A 25,693-nucleotide genomic window follows, 5' to 3' on the forward strand; every position below is an offset into this window, starting at 1 on the left:
TAAAAGATTCGAACTACTGAAGGCACTAACTACTGATAGGCATAGTTAGCAAATGAAAAGTTTTGATAGAGAACAAAAAATTTATTTACCTTAATAGTGTTCAAAAGTCATAATATATATATCAGTTCATGACATCCAGTCTTACAAATTTACTGTCTCTGATGGACACACGTCCAGATCATCCGCTCTCAAAAATCCGCCATCTCACTTCCCCACATCCACCATTGCTGGCGGCTCACCTCCATCTGCGCAACGCTACTCGCTGTTAACAGCCAACTGCCCAACACTACAATAGCGAACAACAATGCAAACCAGCCACAGACTGCACACAGCACAGCCAGTAATTTTCATACAGAGCACTACGTGGCGTTACCAATATAAAAACCTAAACAGCCTACTTACAACATATTCGCATTTTCTGTGCTCCGAGAGAAGCGTTTTTCCACTGCTTCCCTACTTTTCCATGCTGCAGCAGGACATGTAACTCATACGAAGAGGATATATTGGTCACTGAAATATATATAGTATACTTATGCGAAATTGAAATAACACAAAAGTAATTTACACCTCATACTGGATTTTACGTGCAAAAGAATTTTAGATGTCCTTCAGTACTACGGCGTGGGGTTCCCAAAACCGTTATGATAACGGAAATATTTTACAATATATTTCTCTTTGCTACGTTACTTTATTACGTTTTCACTCATGCCGGATTTTACGTGCGTATTTTACGTTTACGAGTAGGATAATTTTGAACCTCTGTATCTTAGAAAGAGATAAAAATATGGAATAAATTCTCAAGGTTATTGAAGATCGGTATCTTAGGAATACATTGGCCAAATTACAACCGTTTGTTATGCATAGCCATCTCGGAATCCGCGGCTCGGTTTTGGTGTCAATTTTTGAGGTGTTTGCCGATAACGGATAAAGGTTTTTGAAAACCGGGAGATGACTTGTCTAGAAATATGCCTTTGAAATTTCATAAATTTGATGCGGTTACGTATTGTTTGGATTTCGCCTCAGATCGTATTTTACGTCTGGAAATAGGGTACCTTTGAACCTCTGTATCCTGGAAACGGATATCAAGAGAGGAATACATCCTTGACTGGTTTTTGGTTAGCTAGTGACTGTGAAAATAAAGCAAAAATCCTTTTTGTAGCGTTTTCCGAGGAACCGCCCATGAACTAATGGTGCTCCCATAAGTCGGACAAAGCTCACGGTAGATCATATCAAATACAAGAAGAACCAACCGATTTTTCCATTTGCCTAAGGGGGAGGAACTGTGTAATAGTCATACTTCGACTCTGTACTGTAGGATGCTGACAGTAGGACGATCCTTCTGCTGGGTATACAAATAGTCCCCAGCCCAAGTACTGTCCAAAACACCTGATCCTACCTTTTTATCGCCAGTAGAACCCGCGGTATGAGCACCGGAAAATCCCGTTTGTATGCGCGGCGTTTTCAATCATATTAGGTACTCATTCTCTCGCATGCATACCAATTATAAAGTGCAAGCTAAAGAGAAAATAAAAATATAACATTATCTTGTCACGGATGTAACACATGAAGGCGACTGCCTACCACAAGATGTCTACGCAGTCATTGTACCGCAATGGCGACATTATTAGCGATGTCCATATCTGACGTTGCAATGACGAGGCGACGCTGGCGAGCGCACAGCTTCATCGTGCTTACTAAATAGGGTGCACACCGTTGTCGACGTTGAGCAAATCGTTCCCCTATCTATGACAAGCGTGTTCGTATCTGAGCGTTTTTTACTAGTCACTTGTGGAAGGAATATCGCTAAGGCAACAAATCGTTCCTAAAATAGCACTCACTGCACTTTTCCGTATACTTTTTATCGACCTGTTCGCTGCTGCAGCCTCTTCTTTCCGGCTGCCAGGAGACTGTTTGCATTCTTACTGAAAATAGGGTCTGTACCCTGTTCATTACCATAGCTTAACTTTGGTTACGAATTTAGACGTTATATTACGTTCCACTGGAAATTTAAAACTACTGTAACTTTGGTTTGGCATCAGTCTCTCTCAAGTACAGCTATTATAGAATTCATTCTCAATTCTTGTGTGGACTAAAAAGGAAAAATTTTCAGAACTGCTAACGTATATAATTACATCTTGTAACAGTCCACAACTGCGAATCAAGTGCAGAGAACATCTTACATGAAAGCAAACATGTTGGTGTTGCGAGCACAGCACACACTGGGACAAGCTTTCCGTGTTTCACACAATGGTTTTTTCAGTCTTCCACATTCCCAGGTTGGTAACGCTAGTCTTTACTGCTCCATCAGTGGTTTGCTACCCTGCGAGCAAGAGCGCGCTACACGGCCAAACCTACTTACATCCTTCGGGGAAATAATGTGATGAAATTTAAATTTGTAACCTCAAAATTTTGCACGATTTTGTTCACGCCACGTATTGCTGAAAAATCGCTGATGTGCCCGCTAAACCCACTGGGCAAAACAGGTAATAGGATTGTGGAAAGGGCCAAATAGGTTGAGGTCAATTTCACCTTCTAATCGTAATTTATTGTAATTTAATAACTTTTACAACCAAAGCGGCACATAGCCGGACGTTAACCGAATGCAACTCTTTCACGGCTGAAGGTCTCCAAACAAGAAATCTTAACTAATCAAGATAAAAAATCCAATTAAGATAGCAATAAAATAATTAAAAAAAAACATCAGAGCAAAGTAGAACAAACATATGAAAGGTGCAATACAAATGGCTGAAGGCCGCAATTAAGTTTCAAAATTTTAAAATATATCACCATAATCTTTTAAAGGCAGAAGGTCGCAATGTCAAAGCTTGAAAGATAAATTTAACAATTAATTTTGCAAAATTTTTAAGAAAAAAAGAAAAAAATAACCATAAACCTTAAATTTTAAGTAGCTGAAAACAGATAATTAAAGACCGGTGGCACTCAGAAGTCTCCAGGGAGGTCGGTCTGCCCTCGTCCGCTTAGGCGAAACACAGGTGGCGAGCCCAGCTACACTTGCCCCGTCGGAACGCAACCAGGGGACAGCCACAGACCGACCGACACAACGACTAGCTTCCCGTCAATCAGTACATGAGAACTTAAACAGAAAAAAGTTACAAACGTGATAATGCACAATGGAATATGTAGAAACACTCGGTGTTGCTCACAGGAAAACCACCCCAACAGCGGACCACCGAAACGAACCACAACATGAATGGACGAGGCTTGGGTGCATAACACACCACTCAACTTTGACGTCCTGGGTGGATGAACCACGAAGCTCCTAGCGATCGGACAGCTCCACACACGCTCCGACCCTGCGCAGGGACCGCCAGCGGCCCCAGCGGACTGCACCGCGCGGAGAACTTCCCTGGTCCGCAGCAACCGACCGACTGCACTGCTGGTGCGTCTCCCACTCACTTCCAGACCCACGAGGAGGAAATACTGGCTCGGACGCAACCATGCAGAGGGAACACGCCCACTGGCTAAGCGACATCCCTGCACCAGGAAAGGAGCGACCCAAGTTCCACAAGAAGGTAATTGAAGGGGCCCAGAAGCGCTCAGAGAACCAGTTACAGGTCACCTGATGAGACGACCGACCTCACAGAGTCAGAACGCCGACAACATGTAACATAATCGGCAGTGGAACTAACGTCAACTAGACGCACAACCTTACAACACTTGCACGAAGACCTGAACGATACAACAGCAACTAAGCACGCATGAAGTGAAGTCGGGAGTCCACACACACACACACGCACACACACACACACACACAGCCGACTCATGAACGATAGGCGAGCCAAAGCGACGTCCAGTAGGACGACCGATCGACGATCCACCAAGACGGTGGCCCGGCTCAAGTGATGCATGGTGGCAATGGTCGGGCGAGCCATGTCGACGCAGACCTCACTGCTCCAACCCGACTGCACTAGTGCCGCATTACAACTCCCCGACTAACAGGTCCGGACTGCGCTCCAGACACGTTCCAACTGACTGGTAGACCCGAACTCATAACCCGAACTCTCGTCGAACTGCCCTACGACAGACAACGACCGGGAAGTAATAGCAGTCAAGCAAAGATACCACGAGAGGGGATATATCGATACGCGCTGCTAACGTCGCTCACGGTCAGGCAAAGGAGCAACTCAGTGACAGTAGTAATTTAAATTGACGCAGTGAGGTGCAAGTACGTTAAAATCAGCATGTAAAGTACATGATGGCGGGAACACGAGCCACGCACGTCTCCATCGCATCTGTATCTTTTTGACCTGTTCATAGAGAATATAATGAAGGTTCTCCTACATAGCAGGAGGAACGATCTGATGACAATCTGAGAGTGGTACAAGAAGAAAACCGTATTTTGCATGATTATGTCCACTTTTGAAGCAATGGAGAACAAAGGAAATACGCTCCCACATGTTTCTCAGGTCACCTAGCCGTGTGTGGTAGAGGGTACGTCGCGTAGCCCAGCCATTCTCCACCCTAAGCCCTTCCGGGCCCACCATTGGGTGCCATACGTCACCTTGCCAAGTCTGGGCAAAGATCAAACATGTGTTCGGGTACCACTCCCCAACAGCCGTTCCCGGTGTTACCATAAATGGCGTGTATCTACCGACGCAAATGCGAATGCCGAGCACTTTACTCGAGCCTCTGCGTCGGAGAATTACCCTCCAGCCTCTCGCACTCTCAAACGGCAGCTGGAAGGGAACGTCAGTCAGTTAGTTAGCGTGTTCCATTGATCAATAGCACGGAAAAACCGTTATGATGTGGAATGTGTCAAATGCACAAGAAATGAGCACAGGAAAGAAGTTTTTTGTTTGTTTTTTTCTTCTTTTTTTTTACATTACAGTGTTATACCTAAATATTTCTATTACCTATCCCATTCCCTTAAATGACACAAAATGCATGTATTATATCTCAAGCTTTATTTACTCATATTCAAGAATTCATCTATGGTATAGAAGCAGTTGTCAAGGAGGTATGATTTTAAATTGTTTTTGAAACTATTACCGCTGTCTGTCAGACATTTAATTTCATCTGGTAATTTGTAAGAATTCCTAACCTTTTAAACAGATGCCTACTATATGTGCGAGTACGAACCCCAAACATTATTCTAACTACTTTATTTTGAACAGTGAATACCTTTTGTGTAAATGTTGACTTGCCCCAGACTATTATTCTGTATGACATCAGAGAGTGGAAGTATGCAGAGTATCTCAGCTTACTAATTTCTACATCCTCAGAATTGGCAATTATTCTGATTGCAAAAGTTGCTGAACCTAGTCACTTTAGGAGGTCCAAAACATGACTTTTCCAATTAAGATTCTCATCAATATGTACACCCAAAAACTTAGTATGCTCCACCCAGGCTACTGACTTCTTTTGATGTTACGTTTATTGAAGGAATTATACTTTTTGCAGCAGAAAATTGGATGTACTGTGTTTTTTCAAAGTTCAGAGCAAGCCCATTCGCAGAAAACCGATTAATAACTTTTCCAAAGACCTTATTTGTATCATTTTCTGTCGGACTTTCTTTTACTGGATTGATAATTATGCTTGTTATCATCAGAGAACAGTGTTAGTTCAGCATCTTCTTTCACATAAGAAGGGAGGTCATTCACATATATCAAGAACAGGAGGGGACCCATGATTGAACCTTGTGGAACACCTAATGTAATTCCACCCCAGTTAGATGAAGTGGCAAACTCCTTTGTATCACTTGAAGCATATAAAGAGACTTTTTGCTTCCTGTTCTGTGGATATCACTTAAACCACTCATATGCTGTTCCATTTATACCATAGAATTGTAATTTTGAAACGTCCCCTTTGAACAATTATACATGACTGTGCTTAAACTGACACAATATTTTGTTAGCGCAACGCAATCTGACTTTCAAAATTCCCTGCAAAAGAATGGCCCTGACTAACATTAAACTATACCTTTCACAAATCACTTACCTCACAAAAATCTTCGCTGCTCAAGCTACTGCAATACAGCGAGCGCCACTACTGCCAGCTAAATAAAAGATACTGATAAGGATAGTTAGCAAATGAAAGATATTAATAGAGAACAAACAATGTATTTACCTTGATATCATCATATATAAATATAGCAGTTCATGACAAATTTCAAAACTCCGCCATCTCTCTCCCCACATCCACCACTGCTGGCGGCTCACCTCCAACTGCGCAATGCTACGCGCTGTTCACATCCAGCTGCCGCTGCCCAACACTACAATGGCGAGTATTACAACAATGCAAAGCAGCCACAGACTGCACACAGCACGGCCAGTGATTTTCATACAGAGGTGGCGTTACCAATAAAAAAACCTAAACAGCCTACTTACAATTTCTCTAACATAATGTCATGGTTCACACAATCAAATGCTTTGGATAAGTCACAGAATATTCCTACTGGTGACATTTTACTATTTAAAGACTCTATTATGTGGACAGTGAAATTGCATATTGCTGTCTCAGTGCAACAATATTTCCGGAATCCGAACTGTAATTTACTAAGTATCCCATTACTGTTGAGATGGCTAACCACTCTTGAGTACATTACTTCCTCAAAGATTTTTGAAAATGCTGTAAGCAAGGATACTGACAGGTAATTATTGACATCTGTGGTTTTTCCCTTTTTGTAGAGAGGCCTGACAATGGCATATTTTAACCTGTTTGGAAAAATACACTGAGTCAGTGATGCATTAAATATGTGACTCAAAACATCAGCTGTAATTTCTCCGCATTGTTTTGATAACTTGTTAGAGGTTTCATCTACTCCAACAAAACATTTATTTTTCAAAGATTTAATAATATTCCTTATTTTACAACAGGTTGTTAGATGAAACTTAATCTGACTAAAATTTTTCAAAAATGACTCTTCCATGTACTGCCTGGTTTTTTTCTTTTGAACTATTCTCACCAATTTTTTCTCCTACACTTAATAAGTGATTGTTAAATACATTGGCTACCTGTGTAGGGTGTTGGTAAAGATGGTCTCATTCTCTTTAACAGTAATACTACCTACCCCAGAGGTTACTTTTACTGTGTCCCTTCTAACAACATTCCATATTGATTTGATATTATTGTTGGAGTTGTTGATTTCTACTCTAGCACACATACATCTTGATTTCTTTACAACTTTTCTCAGTATGTTACAATAATTTTTATAGTGTAAAACTACTTCTGGATCTTTACTAGTTCTTGGTGTCTCATACGGTTTTATTTTTCTTTATGAAGACACTTTAATACCTGTAGTAATCAAAGGTTTCTTTGAAACGTTTTTGGTGTTAGATTTAGTAATGTTCTTTGAAAAACAGTGTTCAAAAAGGGATATAAATTTATCAAGAAATATGCTGCTTCTATCATTAGCATTTGGCTCATTATATACATCTTCCCAGTTGACATTTCTTAAACTTTCTCTGAAGTGATCTATGGATACCGGGTTGAGCACCCCCACACTTTTACTTAACGGTTTCTGAAGTGTGCACCGAAAATGCAGGATGCATGGCACCTGCTACCCATATATATATTTTTAATTGTATCTAAATATTTGTAAGTTAAATGCTTTCTTTTAATAAGTAAGGACATTGCTTCACTGTATGTGTAAATTTAGGTAGAAGTCTGTTGACGTTTCATTGTATTTATCTGCGTTTTACTGTGAAACTTATAAGCTCTGGGAAAAAGCCAAAGGAACTGTTATTTGCATCAACTAGCAACGATAATAGCAGTGCTTTTTGTGCACTGTAAAACCTTTGGGCAGGGAGCTGTTGTGCAGAGCGCGCGGCGATAGCGAGAGACGGGTTCCAGCGCTTGTAGTGTGCGGAAGTGTGGTGTTAACGCTCTCGCAGTAGGGAGTACAATTGTCGGCGGCATCATGTACGCGCGCCGGCCACATGTCTAATAGCAGGAGTACCGACAGTGGATGGGCGGAAGAGGCTGTATTAATTACGATTGCCCGTTCCTGTAATTAGCCATGGCTCCACAAAATGCTACCGTCTGCAGCAACAGCAACAGTTCCAGCAACACATTTCGTGGTTGGCTCAGAGTTTCGTCGTGTGCACAGCACTGAAGTAAGACTGTTCATTGGTAGAAAGTATTAACGGCTAACCCAGCAGCACAACTGAATGTGGTTTGATTGATAAGATTTATTAAAATAATAATTAGTTAAACTCAGGGCGATTGTGTCCTCATTGCCACCATACATTGTTACCAAGCAGGATCCTTGTTCCTTTTTCCCCCTAATATGCTAACTGTGTGTCATAAGAACCAAATTGAATAGTTACAGCCAGTTTATTAATGAATAAATTCTCTTGTAAGAATTTTAGCCTCAGTATACTTTCAATTAACTGTTGTGCAACAACCGGCCGCGGTGGTCTAGCGGTTCCAGGCGCTCAGTCCGGAACCGCTCGACTGCTACGGTCGCAGGTTCGAATCCTGCCTCGGGCATGGATGTGTGTGATGTCCTTAGGTTAGTTAGGTTTAAGTAGTTCTAAGTTCTAGGGGACTGATGACCACAGATGTTAAGTCCCATTAATTCTGTTCAAGTCAGTAAAAAAAAGGTTCAGTTGTTGAGACAATAATATGAAATCCAATTTGCAAAATAAGTACGGTAAAGTAAAAAGTGCTTGCTTTTTTTCCTAAATTTCTTTGATGACGTTATGCTGAGGTCACTGACAGTCATTGTTCACGTATCGAAGTTTAGTACTAACATACAGTTTAAGTGCATATTTTCAAATCATTACTCGACCGCATGCCAAACATAACGTAAGAGTGACTTCTCAGTTTCGTTTATCATTACATACTCACTTAAAATTCGTGTGAAAACGTGACAACCTTCAGTTGCCACGTCAGTGTTTAACAATGCATGTTTTTCTTTCCCATCGTATTGTACAGGATTTTGGATGTAAATTGCCGTAGTGGGCTGGCGACCGTTAATTATTTCTCTTTCGTTCATTAATTAACTTTTGAATTCAGTGGTAGCCCTTTTCTGTCCAGTGTTGTCCGTGAGTGAATGCACAAAATAGCTTACATTTTCCAAATTATAGCCCTGTCCGGTTTAATTACCTTTTATTTTTAATAGACTTTCCATCAGAAGGGTCAGTTGTACACTTTCCTCCTCCTTATCGGTATCACTTCTTCGGGAAAGATAGCCTTATCCAATTATAAAAAAATCCATTAGGCATACACGCGATCCACGGTCATATTTTATATCGCAAGCAGGATAGGCCGATTAGTAAGAGGGAGGTTACACATCCTCTCATTCGCTACACGCCACAGTGAATCCTATAACGCCCCATTTACAGAGTGGGAGCTCCTCAGTGCCCTTGCACATTGCCCCGACACCGCTCCTGGGCCTGATCGCATCCACAGCGAGACGATTAAGCATCTCTCATCAGCCCATCAGCCTCCCCAACGTTCTCTGTAAGCTGCTGGGACGTATGGTATGTCGGCGATTGGGTTGGGTCCTGGAGTCACATGGCCTACTGGCTCCATGTCAGGGCGGCTTCCGCTAGGGTCGCTCTACCACTGATAATCTTGTGTCCCTCGAGTCTGCCATCCCAACAGCCTTCTCCGTACGGCAACACCTGGTTACCGTCTTTTTTGGCTTACGTAAAGCATACGACACGACCTGGCGACATCATATCCTTGCCACATTGTATGAGTGCGGTCTCCGGGGCCCGCTCCCGATTTTTATCCAAAACTTCCTGTTGCTCCATACTTTCCGCGTCCAAGTTGGTTCCTCCCATAGTTCCATCCATATCCAGGAGAATAGAGTCTCGCAGGACTCTGTATTGAGTGTGTCTATTTTCAGTCGCCATTAACAGTCTAACAGCAGCTGTCGGGCCCTCCGTCTCACCTCTGTATGCAGACGACTTGTGCATTTCGTACTGCTGCTCCAGTACTGGCGTTGGCTGAGCGTGTCTACAGTGAGCCATCCCCAAGGCGCAGTCATGGGCTCTAGCCCACGGCCCTCAGTTTTCGTCCGCAAAGTCGTGTGTCATTCACTTCTGTCGGCGTCGTACCGTTCATCCGGACCCAGAACTTTACCTACATGACGATCCACTCATTGTAGAGGAGACATACCGATTCTTAGGACTGGTTTTCGAAGCTCCATTGACTTGCCTTCCTCATCTTCGTCAGGTTAAGCGGAAGTGCTGGCAGCATCTCAGTGCCCTCCGTTGCCTGAGCAACACCAACTGGGGTGCAGATCGCTCTACGCTGCTGCAGCTCTACAGAGCCCTTGTCCAATCCAGAATTGACTAAGGGAGTGCAGTTTATGGTTCGACAGCGCCCTCAGCGTTGCATTTACTGTGCGCTACTGCGTGGTTCGACTTGCGACAGGAGCTTTTAGGACGAGTCTAGTGACCAGCGCACTGGCGGAGGCTGGGGTCCCTCCATTGCAGATCAGATGTGCACAACTGCTTGCCAGTTGCGTAGCACACATTCGTAGTTCTCCTGAGCATCCGAATTACCGTCTCCTTTTCCCACCCGCGGCAGTCCGTCTGCCGCATCGGCGGCGCAGGTCGGGACTAACGATTGCAATTAGCGTGCGGTCCCTTCTCTCCGAACGGGAGTTCTTCCCTTTACCACCTCTACTTGCGGTCATTTCACGTGCGCCTCCATGGTGTACGCCTCGGCCGCAGCTTCGTTTGGACCTTTTGCATGGCCCTAAGGACTCCGTTAACCCCGCCGCTCTCCGCTGTCACTTCCTCTCGATTCTTGACGTGTTTCGAGGCTCTGACGTGGTTTATACCGACGGCTCGATGGCTAACGGTCATGTAGGCTTTGCGTATGTTCATGGAGGACGTATTGAACAGCACTCCTTGCCAAATGGCTGCAGTGTTTTCACTGCAGAGCTGACGGCATTACCTCGTGCTCTTGAGCACATCCGCTCGTGCCCTGCCGCGTCATTTCTTCTGTGTACTGACTCATTGAGCAGCCTACAAACTATCGACCAGTGCCACCCTCACCATCCTCTGTTAGTGTCCACCCAGGAGTCCATCCATGCCCTGGAACGATCCTGTCGTTCAGTGGTGTTTTTTAGTGGATCCCAGCACACGTTGGAATCCCAGGCAACAAACATGCCGACAGGCTGGCCAAACAGGCGACGCGGAAACCGCTTCCGGAGATGGGCATCTCCGAAGCTGACTTGCGTTCTGTCTTACGCCGCAGGGTTTTCCGGCTTTGGGAGACGGAATGGCATAACATTACGCACAACAAACTGCGTGTCATTAAGGAGATTACGTGTGTGGAAGTCTTCCATGCGGTCCTCTTGCAGGGAATCAGTAGTCCTCTGCCGGCTCCGCATTGGCCATACGTGGCTAATGCATGGTTACCTCCTCCGTCGCGAGGACCGACATCGGTGTTGCTATGGCTCACAAATGACATTCGTTCACCTCTTACTGGACTGCCCACTTTAGCCGCTCTGCGGCGTACTTTGAACATTCCCAGCACCCTACCTTCGGTGTTGGGCGACGATGCCTCAGCAGCAGCTTTAGTTTTAGGTTTTATCCGTGAGAGTGGGTTTTATACTTCTATGTAGGTTTTAGCGCATGTCCTTTATCCCTCTGTGTCCTCCACCCTAGTGCTTTTAGGGTGGAGGTTTTAACGTGTTGCAGGGTGGCTGGCTTATCCTTTTAATTTTCGTGGTCGGCCAGCCACTGTAATCTGCTTTCTTGTTTTACTCTCTTCTGTTTCTTGCGTCTCTGTGTTTTCTTGGCCTCTTGTTTCTTCTAGTGTTCGGTGCCTTTCCTTCGTGGCATTGTTTTATTAGGAACAATGGACCGATGACCTCGTAGTTTGGTCCCTTTCCCCTCTTTTAAACCAAACCTTCCGCGCCGACCACTCATCTCGCTCCTCTCGTGAGCAGTGTGCGAGAAGAGAGTCTCGGTAAGAGCTCAAGTTTCTCTCCTTACCATTCTTGGGACATCCGCTCTCAGAACTTCAATAGAGTCTCTTCGCGGCCTTGTAACGTCTGCCACCGCAGTTCGAGCGACGTCTCCGCGACGCTGTCGCGTGCGCGAAACTAGTCTGCTCTTTCTTCAGCTTTTCTGGCTGCACTAGTATTCCTGTCTAGTTAAGGTTCGATAGTGAAGAGCATTACTAAAGAATCGGTCGAAAGTGAATTTCGTAGGTCAGTTATATTTACCTTAGTTTTTCCCAATGTACACGTCTGCGATCTGGTTATCCTACCATCAGTTTTACGTACTTGTTGTACTTTTATGTAGCTTCGATCGGATACTACTTTCCAACTTCATGGGTGTTGCTCTTTCCGGTGACTGATCGTCTTTCATGTAATCAAACAGTAATGGATATTGTAATTGTACCTGGCGTGCTACTTTCTACGTTGCGTCTTTGAAATACTCCTCCTTTTTCATCCTAAGCCAAGTACATAATTAGTATGACTTCATTGTAAATGCTCTGTAAATATTTCCCTTTTTAATACAAAATTTTAACCCGTGATTAATAACGCTGTCTAACTTCAGTTGATACAGTCAAGAGTAGAATGGGCGTTTATGGCGCAACGGAAAGTATAAGGGTATCGTGAACATCATCTTAAGTGAATGCAAAGTTATCAACACACTCAAATCTTCTAGCGCGATCTGAAAGTAAATTTGCATCCTCCGTCACAGAGACAAGGTGTGCGATGGGGATGTAAAACCGACGTTGTATAGGCTGATACCTATTCGCAGAAAACATGATTCACAATATTCAGTCGGAATATATTCAGAATCAGCAGGAATTTACGAATTGGCATCGGTACAAACCTACCTTATACTTGCTGTAATATGCAAAGAAAGTAAATATATTTGTGCGGATGGCAGCGCGCCTGAGTAACGATTCCGCTGAAGGCCGATCGTCTCTGATCTCGGCCTTTATAAATTGCCCTCGCACCAACTGTTCATTCAAATTAGCATAATTGAGCTCACGGCAATAACCCAGGAAAAACGTAATAAAGTATAAATTGCTTCAAGGTGAGAAAAGAGAAATTTGGAAGCATTTCGTATTATTATTGAATAAAAGAGTAGGAAAATGTAGTAGAAACGCTACATATGTCCTGCAACGGACCACGTGGTTCAGAAGACCGGGGAGGAGCAAAATCAGAACAAAACTAAAACCCCACATAATTTCTAATATGCGTAATAATGCTAAATGAGTAGGATAGGAAGATATGCCATGACCTATATTCAATAACGTTCTTTCGTTTATTGATAAGTGATCCTCGAACATGGAACAAAGTGTCACGCTTTGAATAAAGGATTTAACGTTAATCACAAAGAAAGTAGGTCTGTAAACCTGAAAATTCTGCTAATGAGATATTATGCCATAGCGTGCTTGTAAGCAACATTCTCACCATAATTTCCCATGTATTGTAGTGTTGAAATGTCCACTGAAATGAAACATTAAATAAGTTGTCGAGGTAAGCCATGAAAAGTGGAGGCGCGAGTCCACGTGATGCGTCTAACCCAAGCAGTCGGGAACAACAAGTATCTATCTCTCAGTCCACATGGGCACGTTAACTCAACATTCTAACGCGGTGACACAGAACTGGTCAGACAGGGAGCGTCTCCAAAGTGTAGTGTATAGATGTGTTTTCACGCTACCGTGAAAGACGGTGGCGTTCCTAGCAAGCGAAACCTGTGCTTAGAGTGTCTGTGCACATCCCCAGCGACTAACAAGTTGCAAAAGTTACAGAAAATGGAAGACTTTTCAAATTAACGGCTTTCAACTCGTCTACATACATCATCATCCGAGAACAGCCTCAAAGAGCGTCTTTAAGTTAGCGAGTACGTCATCTATACATATTGTAAAGGAGCTTCCACGCGAGCACTGTCTGAGATAAGAGACCGAGAATCATTTGTCAGATAATGCCGGCGTCCCCCGGAAACGTTGCAATAAAAGGCAACGGCCAATCCTTCCAACACCGGAAAAGCAAAAAGAATGAGCCCTTCTCAGAGCAAACTCTGACGACTACAAGCGTAAACGTAGAGGGTATCACCAAAAACAAACAAATCATATCACAACTTCGCCGCACGCACAAATGGGACATACTGTGTATACAAGAAACACACAAGAAAGAAGGGGGCAATAAGACCAGAAACAGAAGGAATGAAATTAGCCATAGAAAATCCACATCCTAAATATGGCAGCGCTGTCTTCACAAAACCTGAGATGGCCATAATATCAACTAACAGAACTACATACAATAACATAGAATTACTGACTGTCGAGTGTAGCACCTTCACCGCAACGTCAGTATACAAGCCTCCCGGAGAGAAGTTCAACTTGACTTTGCCACCAAACTTCAACAACCAGAAAACACAGTTCATCTTAGGAGACTTCAACTGCCACAGCACATCATGGGGCTGCAAACATACAGACGACAACGGACATAAATTAGAGCAGTGGGCGGAAATAAATAACTTATCCCTGATCCATGATCCCAAGCTACCATGCTCGTTCAGCAGCAAAATCTGGAAGCGCGAATACAACCCTGATATTTGTTTTGTAAGCGCAAACGTGGAAGACCGATACTTAAAAAGTGCATACGCACCTCTTCCTAAAACACAACACCGACCTATCGGAATCCAAATATACGCTGCTCTGAGAACAACGAAAATACCATTCCGCAGACGCTTCAACTTTAAAAAAGCTAAATGGACAGAATATGTTGTGGAACTGGATGCAGAAATAAAAAATCTACACCCAATTCCAGAAAATTATCAAACTTTCGAAGAGACTCTCTAAAAGATTTCTCGAAGACACATACCCCGAGGCTGCAGAGAGCATTTCATCCCAGGTCTCTCTGACGAATCAAAGAACATCCTGAGGGAGTACGAAATGGTTTACGAACAGGACCCCTTTAGTGAAGAAGTAGTCCAATGTGGAGAAACACTAATGGAAATGATTAGTGAATCAAGACAAAGGAAGTGGGTCGAAACTCTGGAAAGAATGGATATGACCCATAGTAGCAAAGTCTCTTGGAACTTAATAAAAAAACTTAATTGTTACTTTGGGACAGCTAAACAATGCTCTTCAGTAACACCCAATCAAATTGCCCATCAGCTCCTACTAAATGGAAAACCCAACAAGAAATGTCAGAAAATAAAAATCAGCAGAATTCAGAGTCAAGAGTCAAGCGTGTTCGAAATACCATTAACCATGAAAGATCTTAATCATGGAATGAACTCAATGAAAAACGGGAAAGCAGCGGGAGTCGACGATATATGCGTGGAACAGATCAAACAGCTCGGACCTAGTGCCAAGCAATGGATCCTGCAGCTCTTTAATCATTGCTTAAAAACGTGTAAGATCCCAAAAGTGTGGAGGAAATCAAAGGTAGTGGCGCTACTAAAACCTGGGAAAGACGCAGGTCAACCAAAGAACTACCGCCCAATAGCACTCCTGTGCCACCTGTACAAACTGTACGAACGAATAATCCTAAACCGCATAGAAAATATCGCAGACCAAAAGCTCATTCCCCAACAGGCTGGATTCAGACCCGGGAAATCATGCACCAGTCAAATCCTAGCACTCACAGAACACATAGAGGAAGGGTTTGAAAACAAACAAATAACAGGTGTAGCATTGGTGGACTTAAGTTCTGCATACGACACCGTCAACCACAGAAAGCTCATGGAAAAACTGTACTGTACATTTAAGGATCATCAGTTCACAAAAATCATTGCATCTCTGCTGCAAAACAGACAGTTCTATGTAATGCTGGACGGAAAAAAAGCCGATGGCGTCGACAAAAGAACGGCCTCGCCCAGGGCAGTGTGCTGGCCCCCCTATTATTTAACCTATACACCAATGATCAACCAACGCCGGAACGTACTACCCATTTCTTGTATGCCGATGATCTGGCCATTACAGCGCAAGGAAATAGCTTCGAGGAAGTAGAAGGGAAATTAGAAAGCTCGCTACACGTAATGTCTGAATACTATAAAGAGAACTCCCTCAAACCAAATTCGTCTAAGACACAGGTTAGCGCTTTCCACCTCCGCACAAAACAGGCAAACAGGAAGCTGAACGTCACCTGGAATGGCAACAAACTGGGCCATACGGACAAACCAACAACCCTTGGTGTCGTGCTGCATAGATCACTGACGTACAGATATCACTGTGAAAAAACCTGCCAAAAACTTGCTGCAGGAACAGTATTTTAAGAAAACTGACGAATAGTAAATGGGGAGCTAGTCCGACTGTATTATGAACAACTGCTCAAGCACTTTACTTCTCCACGGCAGACTATGCATGCCCTGTATGGTCTCGATCCACACATGCCAAAAAACTCACTACAGTCCTTAATGAAACATGCAGGCTAACAACAGGATGGATGAAACCCACTCCACTTGGGAAAATATACAAAGCAGCTGGATTCTCATCTCCTGAATCCCGAAGAATTGCGCACGAACATACCGAAAAATTTAAACAGATTTTCGACGAGCGCCACCCGCTGCATGGCTCTTCATGTGGACTTAGCAGACTTAAATCCCGCAAGAAATTTCTCACTAGTGAATTGAACGAGCCTCCGAAGGACTACCCTGCCTCACGAGAAATACCCAGCGGCAGTACATCAAGCTGGAAGATTTGGAGAACACTGAACCGCATCAGAACAGGCGTAGCACCAGTTAAAGCAAACCTAGTCAAATGGGGTTTCAAGGACGAATGAGACAACAAATGCGACTGTGGTGGAGTTCAGGATATGGAACACCTTCTACAGTGTTCCAACTGCCCCACAAGGTGAACCCTTGACGAACTATGGCTTGAGAAGAGAGAAACATTGGACTTGGCCCGACATTGGCTGAAAGGCTTTGAAACAAATCTCCGGACACGAAAAAGTAAAGTAAAGTAAGTAACGGTCCAATGCAACTCCCTTTGGGTATGGCCGAAATTACATTTACATTTGACGGCTTCGCCTCGTCAAGACCGTGTTACGCTGTATCTGTTAGGAAGTCCTGAACCGAGCACACAGTAAGTTCATACTTTGTTACCTAGACGACGGCGCGGGATTGTACCGATTGCCTTCCGTAAGTGAAAGAACGCGGTATCGACTGGGGGCAGCAGTGGACGGCTCCACGTGGCCGCCTGTTGTGGAATCCATACTGATTCACGCCGAGGAGGCGAACCGCAAGAAAAAGCGTCGTGTTATTCTGCGCCAGACTGGCGTCTGTGATACGGGCATACAATCTTCTATGGTTCAAATGGCTCTGAGTACTATGGGACTCAACTGCTGAGGTCATTAGTCCCCTAGAACTTAGAACTAGTTAAACCTAACTAACCTAAGGACATCACAAACATCCATGCCCGAGGCAGGATTCGAACCTGCGACCGTAGCGGTCTTGCGGTTCCAGACTGCAGCGCCTTTAACCGCACGGCCACTTCGGCCGGCATACAATCTTCTCTTCTGTTGGATGTCACTCATGGGCATGCCCCAGTTTTATCAATTTGGACGCTTTATTCCTGCGGACACATATGATAAACTGGTGTTGGAAAGGCACAGTTGTTTTGCATAATCTGTAGCGGATCGAACAGGCGTCAGATGAGATGCAGTTTCTTTACCTTTCTGTGAAATTGCGGTTTCAATGATAAATATGAACGAAATATCATAACTGCACGGGATATTACTAGGTAGAAAAATGGAAGCGGAGGGACTCGGTGTTAAGGGACAGCCAAGAGAATAATACCGTTAATCGACTACAGATAAGTGTGAGGTACGTTGTGAAAGGCCTCTGCTTTTGTTTGCAAGAGCAAGATGTAGTAGTGTGTTGATACTTGCTGAGAGAGATGTAAACTCAAGGGGTTGAGAAATGACCTGTAACGAACCTTGACCCGAACGGTAACATCGATGTTTCCACTGAATTTTGTGTTTTATTTACTTCCGCTGTCGTCAGGCACTTTGTTACCCAAATAGCAACACTGGTCTACCACTTTTAGCGTTTTATTTCGTAAAGTAGTTCGTCACGTATCACCTACACTCCGTTACCTTGTTCTTACTTTTTATGATGATCTTCAACTTGAAAGACACTGTCCGTGCCATTTAACTATTTTTCCAAGTGTTTTACTGTCTCTGTCAGAAACAAATGTTTTATTTCTTCTCCCAGAACTTCAGTTCCTTTAGTGACTTCTCCTTACTTTCTTTCACTGCTTTCTTTGCGTAGTGATTGAATGAAGTTGGGGTATAGGCTACGGAGCTGCCTCACTCCCTTCTCCTTTACCGTTTCACGTCTTTCAGTTCTTAGAACTGTAGCTTGGTTTCTGTTCGTCTTTTAGTTAAAGTTTCGTTACCCTGTATTTCACCAATTACATAAAATAAGTAGCCATATTGGCTCAGGCGTTTACGATAACGTTCTACTTTAAATTTTGCGGGGAGGTATGCAACGTCAGGCGGAAATGATACAAAGTTCAATAAAACTAGAAAGTTTAACAAATAAAACTTTTTCGATGGAAACCAGTGTTGTGGCCTAAGGTTCATAATTTAAACGGCAACCAGTCGCAAATGTGGTTTAAAAAAGTTTACTTTAATCAAAGCACGACTGATTTCGGATTTCTTAAAACTCCATCTACATATGGTTGTTACAGGTTTCTCTGCTTTCTTGCTGGGGACTCGTTTTTGTATGCTGCAGGGATGTGTAACTCTGTGACGAAATCTGCATGTGTTTTTGCCCCGAATTTTAAAATTTACACACTTTTGGATGTGCACTATGTGAGTCGTGTTCAGTTCACTGGAAAACGCTACAACCACACCATTATATGTTTAACAGCAGCACACACGATAAACATTTACAAAGCTTGGCTCAGCTTCGCACGAGTAGTACGTGCTTTCTGTGTGTCTCTGTTTGACCGAGGGAAGATTCAATGAAAGTTTGCAAAAACATGAACGATTGACTCACGTTAACAAGAGAAAAAGTAAATAGACTTCAGCGTGTTTCAATGTGAAACTTGATATTTATCTTACCTGGAGAAGATGAATCCACGGGAATCTTCAAATGAATGATGTTGCTAGAAATAGGTTTGTATTAATGTTTGTTACTTACAGTAAGTAGGTACGTTACTGGAAGAAATGGGCGTGTTGAAAGCAATTTTGGGTGAGTTTATGGAAGGTAGGAAGGCAGACGGAGATTAGAATTTAAAGGGGTTGATGTCAAGAAATGGCTGGAGGACCGACGCCTGGTCTCGTCACGGTCGGCTTTGATGCACCGCCGGCCTGGGAGGGGGGGGGGGGGGGGGGAGGTGTGTCGGCGCCGCGTGACGCACGCCGGCCGAGCCGGGATTTAGTGGCGCCGCCCGCCGCGCCGCCCACGCCGGCGGTTGTCGCCCCGCAGAGGGCAGGCGGGCACGGCTGGGCGCGGCCCACGCGTGGGCGGCGAGCTACCGGCGCGCGCGCGACCGCGCCGCCGGATCACGGCTGACCCCAGGTCAAGGCCGGGCGCGGCCGCCGCCGCTGCAGGAGCGACGCGGCTGCCGAACGTCAGCAGTTCAGAAACGACGCGACGTGTGGACACGATACGAGTGCGGTAACGGGGTGTGCGCGATCGCTGCGGCAGTTGTCGGCTGTGTCTGCCTCATTCCTGAGCTAGCTCTATGAAAACTCACTTTTCTCCCGTGGCCCACATGACAGTCATGTTCTTCTCTCTGTAGTGTTCGTAAATAAAAACTTCAGTATTCCTGAACATGTTTTGAGGAAAAGAGGGATGTACCATGTCCAGTCAATAAGGACATCGGCTTATAAAGGTTTCATTACAAATAGCGCAATAAAATTTTACAATGGTTCTTCACATAACACACAAATTACTTCATCATTGGCACTTGTATCAAAATCCTAAGATCATTGTTACTCGATCATCGTTCCTACATGCAAAATCCTAAGGCCATTCTTAGTTTATCACCGTTCTTACTCAGCAGCAGAATTTTTACTACAAAACATAAAACAAGAATATGCAAAATATCTTACTACATGTAGTGAAAGCTGACCTGTAGATTAAGCCAATCGAACAAACTCACTTCACAGGAAGAGCGCACTTACGTTTACATAACATCGAACATAAACCCGAAGACTCTTAAGAAAAAAATTTAGAATGCAAAAAAAAAAAAAAAAAAAAAAAAACGGACCTCCGCCGGGACCAGCCGCACAAACCATGACTGCAGCGCCCAGACCGCTCGGCTAATCCCGCGCAGCTTTTGAATGCATTGAGACGTGAACCAGCAACAGATCAGCCGATATCTTGCAATTCGACAGCTCCGCTCATTGTGCTCTTCCGACCGTGGCTTATGTGACTATACTTTGCTTCTTTCTGTCTCCTGAAAGCTTTAATCGTAGATTTGTTATTAAATGAAAGCTTGAAAGGTCTCTGTTGGATTCCTTTCATGTTTATTTCTTAAATCTGTTGTCATTTACGGCATAAATTCCACTTCTGAATTTACTGTGGTGTTTCTGACTATCTGGGAGGAGACTGAGCAGTGAAGCGTGTTACTTTTACACATAAACAAGAACGATCTGTCACACTACTACACTTTAAAACACAGTTTATATATAATTCATGTCACACAGTCTCATACGGAACCTACATCCGCTTTCTTTTATATACTGTATATGATAAGATACTGTCATCCCCCTTCCCTTCTGTGTGAGAGGATGAATGAGCAAATGTATTTCTAGTTGCATGCTTGTTGGTAGCAGGCAAGCCTGTCTGCTAGAGAACAGTAGGACCAACGTCGGAACGGGTAGCTACACTTTCTAAAAGCAAAGAGGTTTCTATTCTTAGTATGGTCCTGTCCGTCCTTTGTCATGTTGGTATAGGAAGCTGCCGCTCTGGTCACTTCCGTTTGTATCTGTGAAGCACCCTCGGTAGGGGCCCAGGCCAGTCTGTCCGAGACGAGCGTCTGAAGTGGTAAGATCTCCGGCTATGCGCGTCTCTGCTAAGTCCGTAGGACAATGGATTTAAGTTCAGCCTAACTGAAAATTTAATCACCTTTATTTCAGGTTTAGATCTAAAATATCTAACGTTATCTTAAATTTCAACGCAGTGTAATTCGAGTGTGAAGTTCAGAATATCTTCCGGTAGTTGATTTGTCACTACTTTGTGAGTAAAGTGGAACCACGTGTTGATCAGTAACTCTAACTAAGATCATCAATGTTAAATGCGAATGTGCGTGAGATTATAACGTCTCGTCTTGACAATATTTTTCAGTATAGCAACTTTTCTTTATGTTCAATCCACGTGGGGTGTACTTTGTGAGACCAGTACCACGTGCTTATACAATTGTTTGACCCATCAGGTTAATAGTAAGACGATAGTAACCAGTTCGAGGTTTTTCCTTTGTAAATTGCGTTTCGATGTAATTTATTTTAATTATCAAAATTATTGTGGATTTACACTCCTTGTGTAAACCAAGTTGACCACGTGAAGCATGTGGTGTAAGCATCAAAGTAGCCCTCAGCTATTCTTTTCGGGAAGATTTCACAGAGAGTTAGTATGAATTTAGTATACCAGTGTGTGGTAATTTCATGACGGACAGGATTGCGCTACGAACGTAACTTCTTTGGGTGAAAATTGAATCGGTTGGTTCTGGTTAATTTCCTCTTGCATATGTTTCAACACTCTTCGTGTGTTATTTTATGAATGCAGTGTTGTATGCAGTCTCCCAATCTTGGCTCCATATTTGATGTGTTCCGTAAGATTACAAACTCACATTTTCACAATCCTAAATAAGGCAACACTTTAGTTATGAATGAAGTTTGATATGCTGAAATGTTAACGGAACAATGATCAATGATAAAATAAATGTCCAAATATAAACTGATATATATTTATTTTTATTTAAATCACCGCTTATCGTAAGACGAGTACTGAAAGATTATAATTAATGTTAGTCTGGTTGGGAATTTGGTAAGCTAGACTGGATACCTGGTGAAACAGTTGCTCAGTAATGCAAGGTTAACTTCCCCACATAGCTCACAGCTTTTAAACCGCTTTTATTGTCTTGAATATCAGCACCGCTTTCAGAACCCCTTAATTTATCAACGTTATAAGCTTCAATCGAAGATATGCTATTAACCGACACTTAATTGCAACGTACTGTACCAAGAACAAATTGCGTTTCTTAAGCCTAGTTTGCAGGCAACTGCGCAACCGGCCACTGCGTAACTCGTCTGTGAAACTAAACACTTTAGGCGTGTTTCCACTTTGCAGACACTAGTTGCATGAGTTCTGACGTTGCGCGTGTTCGTCGAGTGTAGACAAACTGAAATGTGTAGTGGGGAACGGAGAATAATGTTCGCATTTTGGATATCTATGCTTTGCGTAGGTGTTTGTGGGATTTCAGTGATGCTGATTGCAAAAATAAGCAAAGTGTTGCTGCTTATGAGACCGTCGCGTGCGATCAGAACATAGATAGTTCGACAATATCTGAGCTGCAGGGCAAAATTTATTGAATTAGGAGCACATATACAACTGAATTAAGAAAAATACAAGCAAATGTAATTCTAGCTGTACAAATGCTCTTGTCTACAAGACTGAAATCCCATCGTTCGAGTTGGCAGACTTTTTTTTAAGGAATTTTGTTGACAGGAGGGAAGGCTACACAATTCAAGAAGCTGCATTGTTTAGTTAATATTAATCTATTTAAAACGTCGCAGCAGTACTCCCCATTCACATATGTTAGAATCGTGAAATACTGCCACTGTACAGATCTATCTTCAAGAGAGTAGTTTGCAAACCATTCTCTTCTTGATACGGCCTGCTTCGAAGAATTACTGCTGTTAATGTTAATAATTATTACTGTTAATTATTGGTGTTAATGAAAAAGCGTCAGCACCAACTAAAACCGCATCTTATAGCATGCCGAGTGTTCCCTTTTGTAATGCACGCAATGTGATATGTAATTTCAGTTCTGGCGACAGTGCTTCATACATTGCAATATCTTGATTCCTTATCGCATAAGCCAGCCCTTGTGGACGAGCGGTTCTAGGCGCTTGAGTTCGGAACCGCGCTGCTGCTACGGTCGCAGGTTCGAATCCTGCCTCGGGCATGGGTGTGTGTGATGTCCTTAGGTTAGTTAGGTTTAAGTAGTTCTAAGCCTAGGGGACTGATGACCTCAGATGTTAAGTCCCATAGTGCACAGAACCATTTGAACCATTTTTTGAACCTTATCGCATAATCAACTATTTAACTATTTAGAAGAAACGTTAACAGTACTGGTGACATTCTAAGATAATTAAAAGAACTTCTTGGGTCTTCCATTACAAATTATTTCAGCAAGGATGCTGAGCAATCGAACTGACGTCTTTTCTTCATCCAGTGACGAATCGAAACACGTTTCTTATTTTTTTCTCATGCAGCGATTCCACGCAACAAGCTTTAGCTCCAACACAACTCGTGAGACGTACAGCTTCCAAAACTTTCATTTCAGAGAGGACTCAGGAACCCACAGAACGACAAAACTGAAGTGTGTACTGGTTTCGCCTTGTGTACAGTCAAATATGCAACCATCTGCGTACAACTCATTCCACGCAACGAGTGGCGCAACCCAATGTCGTCGTGTAAACCAGGCTTCAGAGATACTCAGTGAGCGTTGCCTGAAACGGCATACTTTCATAGTACGCAGGTTACACAATTCAACGACCAATATCACGTTTCCTGTCGTTTTATTGCAACAAATCATAAATTAGCAACGGCTTTTCGAAAAGTCCTCAATTTGCTGACGTTTGGATACGGCGTATGTAAGTATGGGCTTCAACTGAAAGCCAATATGGAGTCCCGCTACTCTGTACTGAAGAGAGATGGCGCGCATGTGATGTAGATTGCGTTCTTCCACTACACTGGTCAACGTTTAAACGCACGTTCAGGATCTCTCCCGTGTTATATATTGCTCTGCACGTTCGGAAAGACTCCCCAAGTTGCTTCTCGCACGCTTTGACGGCAGAATCTGGGCACGCTCAACTTTCGAGTGCACGGTCCGTGTGCCGACGGCTTAAGGAAAGCGTAGTTTGAATTTACAACTTTGCACTGCGAATCACGCTGTAAGGCGTAGGACTTAGTACCACATACACCGTGTGATCAAAAGAATTCTGATTGCAGTTAAGTATTGTCACGTCGAAAGCACTGGCAAGTACAAATGCGAAGCCACGTCCGTCAGCGAAGTGCAACACTCGACATTGAAAGCACGTCTGTTGCCGACACCAACGGGTCTGCCAGACGGAGAGTACAGCTATCAGTGCAAACGTTGAAAATCCCAGAATATTCAAACAATACGTACATAAGAGCGATCAAGAAACTGTGAATACTACACAACAAGTAATGACTGGTGGTCTGCTCAGCACGCCGCTACACTGGCGGCCCGCTGTTTGAGCAGCCGACTGCGCCACCCTGTCTCTGCCTCTGCATCCTGCCGATGGTCCGGCGGATCCTCGCCTTCCGGTCGTCTTGTTGCTTCCACCTGGAACATTTGGAGAGGAATTTTAAAAACAAATTTCCCAAGCGGACATTTAACGTGAGTTGCATTCTAACACAAGTCTCTACCGCAGCCATCATTATTACGCTTTTGAATCGGAGAATTATTGTAAATCCTAGTGCAACTCACCTCTAAAACAACATAACATGTTTCGACGAAAGTATGCGTGCCGTCTTATGATGAATTGTTTCACGCCACCTGTTCAGGATGGTAAACCGAGACAAATTTGTGGCTCGTTGCCGCTGTACCCCTCAACAATTTGTACGTTATAATTATACTAGGAGCACGATCCTGACAATGTCTGCTTCAAAGTAGCGTATATTCATCCAGCATTTGACAATGACAGCACTTAGCGACTTCAAACAAACTTTAAACATAATTTCACACTTCACCTAACTTTTCCTCGCTTATCACCACGCAATCAATGGAAAACAGTATATCGCTTAATAAATCTTCCTCATTCATGTGACAGAACTTCTGCATCAAGCATAACTTTTTAGTTTATATTTTCTTTACAATTAACTCAGTAGTTTGCTACTCAATTTGCACACTATATACCTGTAAGTTCGGTTTCCAACGAATGTGATGTGGGGGTTTCGGGTTATTAGTGTTCCACTAAACACACCTCCAGGATCATTATTGATGAAACGCTCTGGAGTGAGTCCAGCATATTCTTTGGAGCGCAGTACATAGTATTCCACAACACCGAGAAGTAGCAAGATAAGCCTTATAGAACCAAGCATCAGGTTCCTCGACACGATTGTTGCAGTGTTTATGTATAAATTCCTGCACGAAGGCAAAACGGCCTCACAGCATTCAGTCTTATATAACGCTTCTCTAAATATTCTTTGGTATAGCAGCAAACCCTACCTTCGCGTATCTACGGATGTGTCACCGGAAGGGAAGACTTGTTTCGGCTGACCTTCTGCAGCAGAACATGCTCCTCCCCGAGGTGAAAGTCTGCTGTAAAAGTCGCTTATATAAGGAGTGCACAGTTTTTGCTGCTCTGTCGGCTTAGCTGAAAAAAAATCAGGGCAGGTTAATTGACCCAGAAACAGAACGAAATAAACGCAGAGCGCAGTAACACTAACGCTAGGTGCGAAGTTGTGTGAACTGACAATTAAACGTCCGTTCCCGAGTCTCTTAGTCGTCCGTTCTACCCACGAACACCTGACAGAACTCTCTACGATTTGTGTTCTTCTAGATGAAGTGACCTAAACTGCTTCACACA

At 43.5% G+C, this 25,693-nt stretch overlaps 1 protein-coding gene across 1 annotated transcript in view; it reads right to left on the reverse strand.

Moving 5' to 3' along the window:
* Nucleotides 1–22,830: 22,830 nt before the first annotated feature.
* Nucleotides 22,831–25,693, reverse strand: part of LOC124545409 — a 54,699-nt gene continuing 51,836 nt past the window's right edge. The window contains exon 3 of the mRNA XM_047124324.1: nucleotides 22,831–24,447. Coding sequence (XP_046980280.1) covers nucleotides 24,278–24,447 — 170 coding nt within the window. The 3' untranslated portion in view covers nucleotides 22,831–24,277. The remainder of the gene's footprint in view (nucleotides 24,448–25,693) is intronic.

This window comes from Schistocerca americana, chromosome 8 (assembly GCF_021461395.2).
Source record: "Schistocerca americana isolate TAMUIC-IGC-003095 chromosome 8, iqSchAmer2.1, whole genome shotgun sequence".
Lineage (NCBI taxonomy): Eukaryota > Metazoa > Arthropoda > Insecta > Orthoptera > Acrididae > Schistocerca > Schistocerca americana.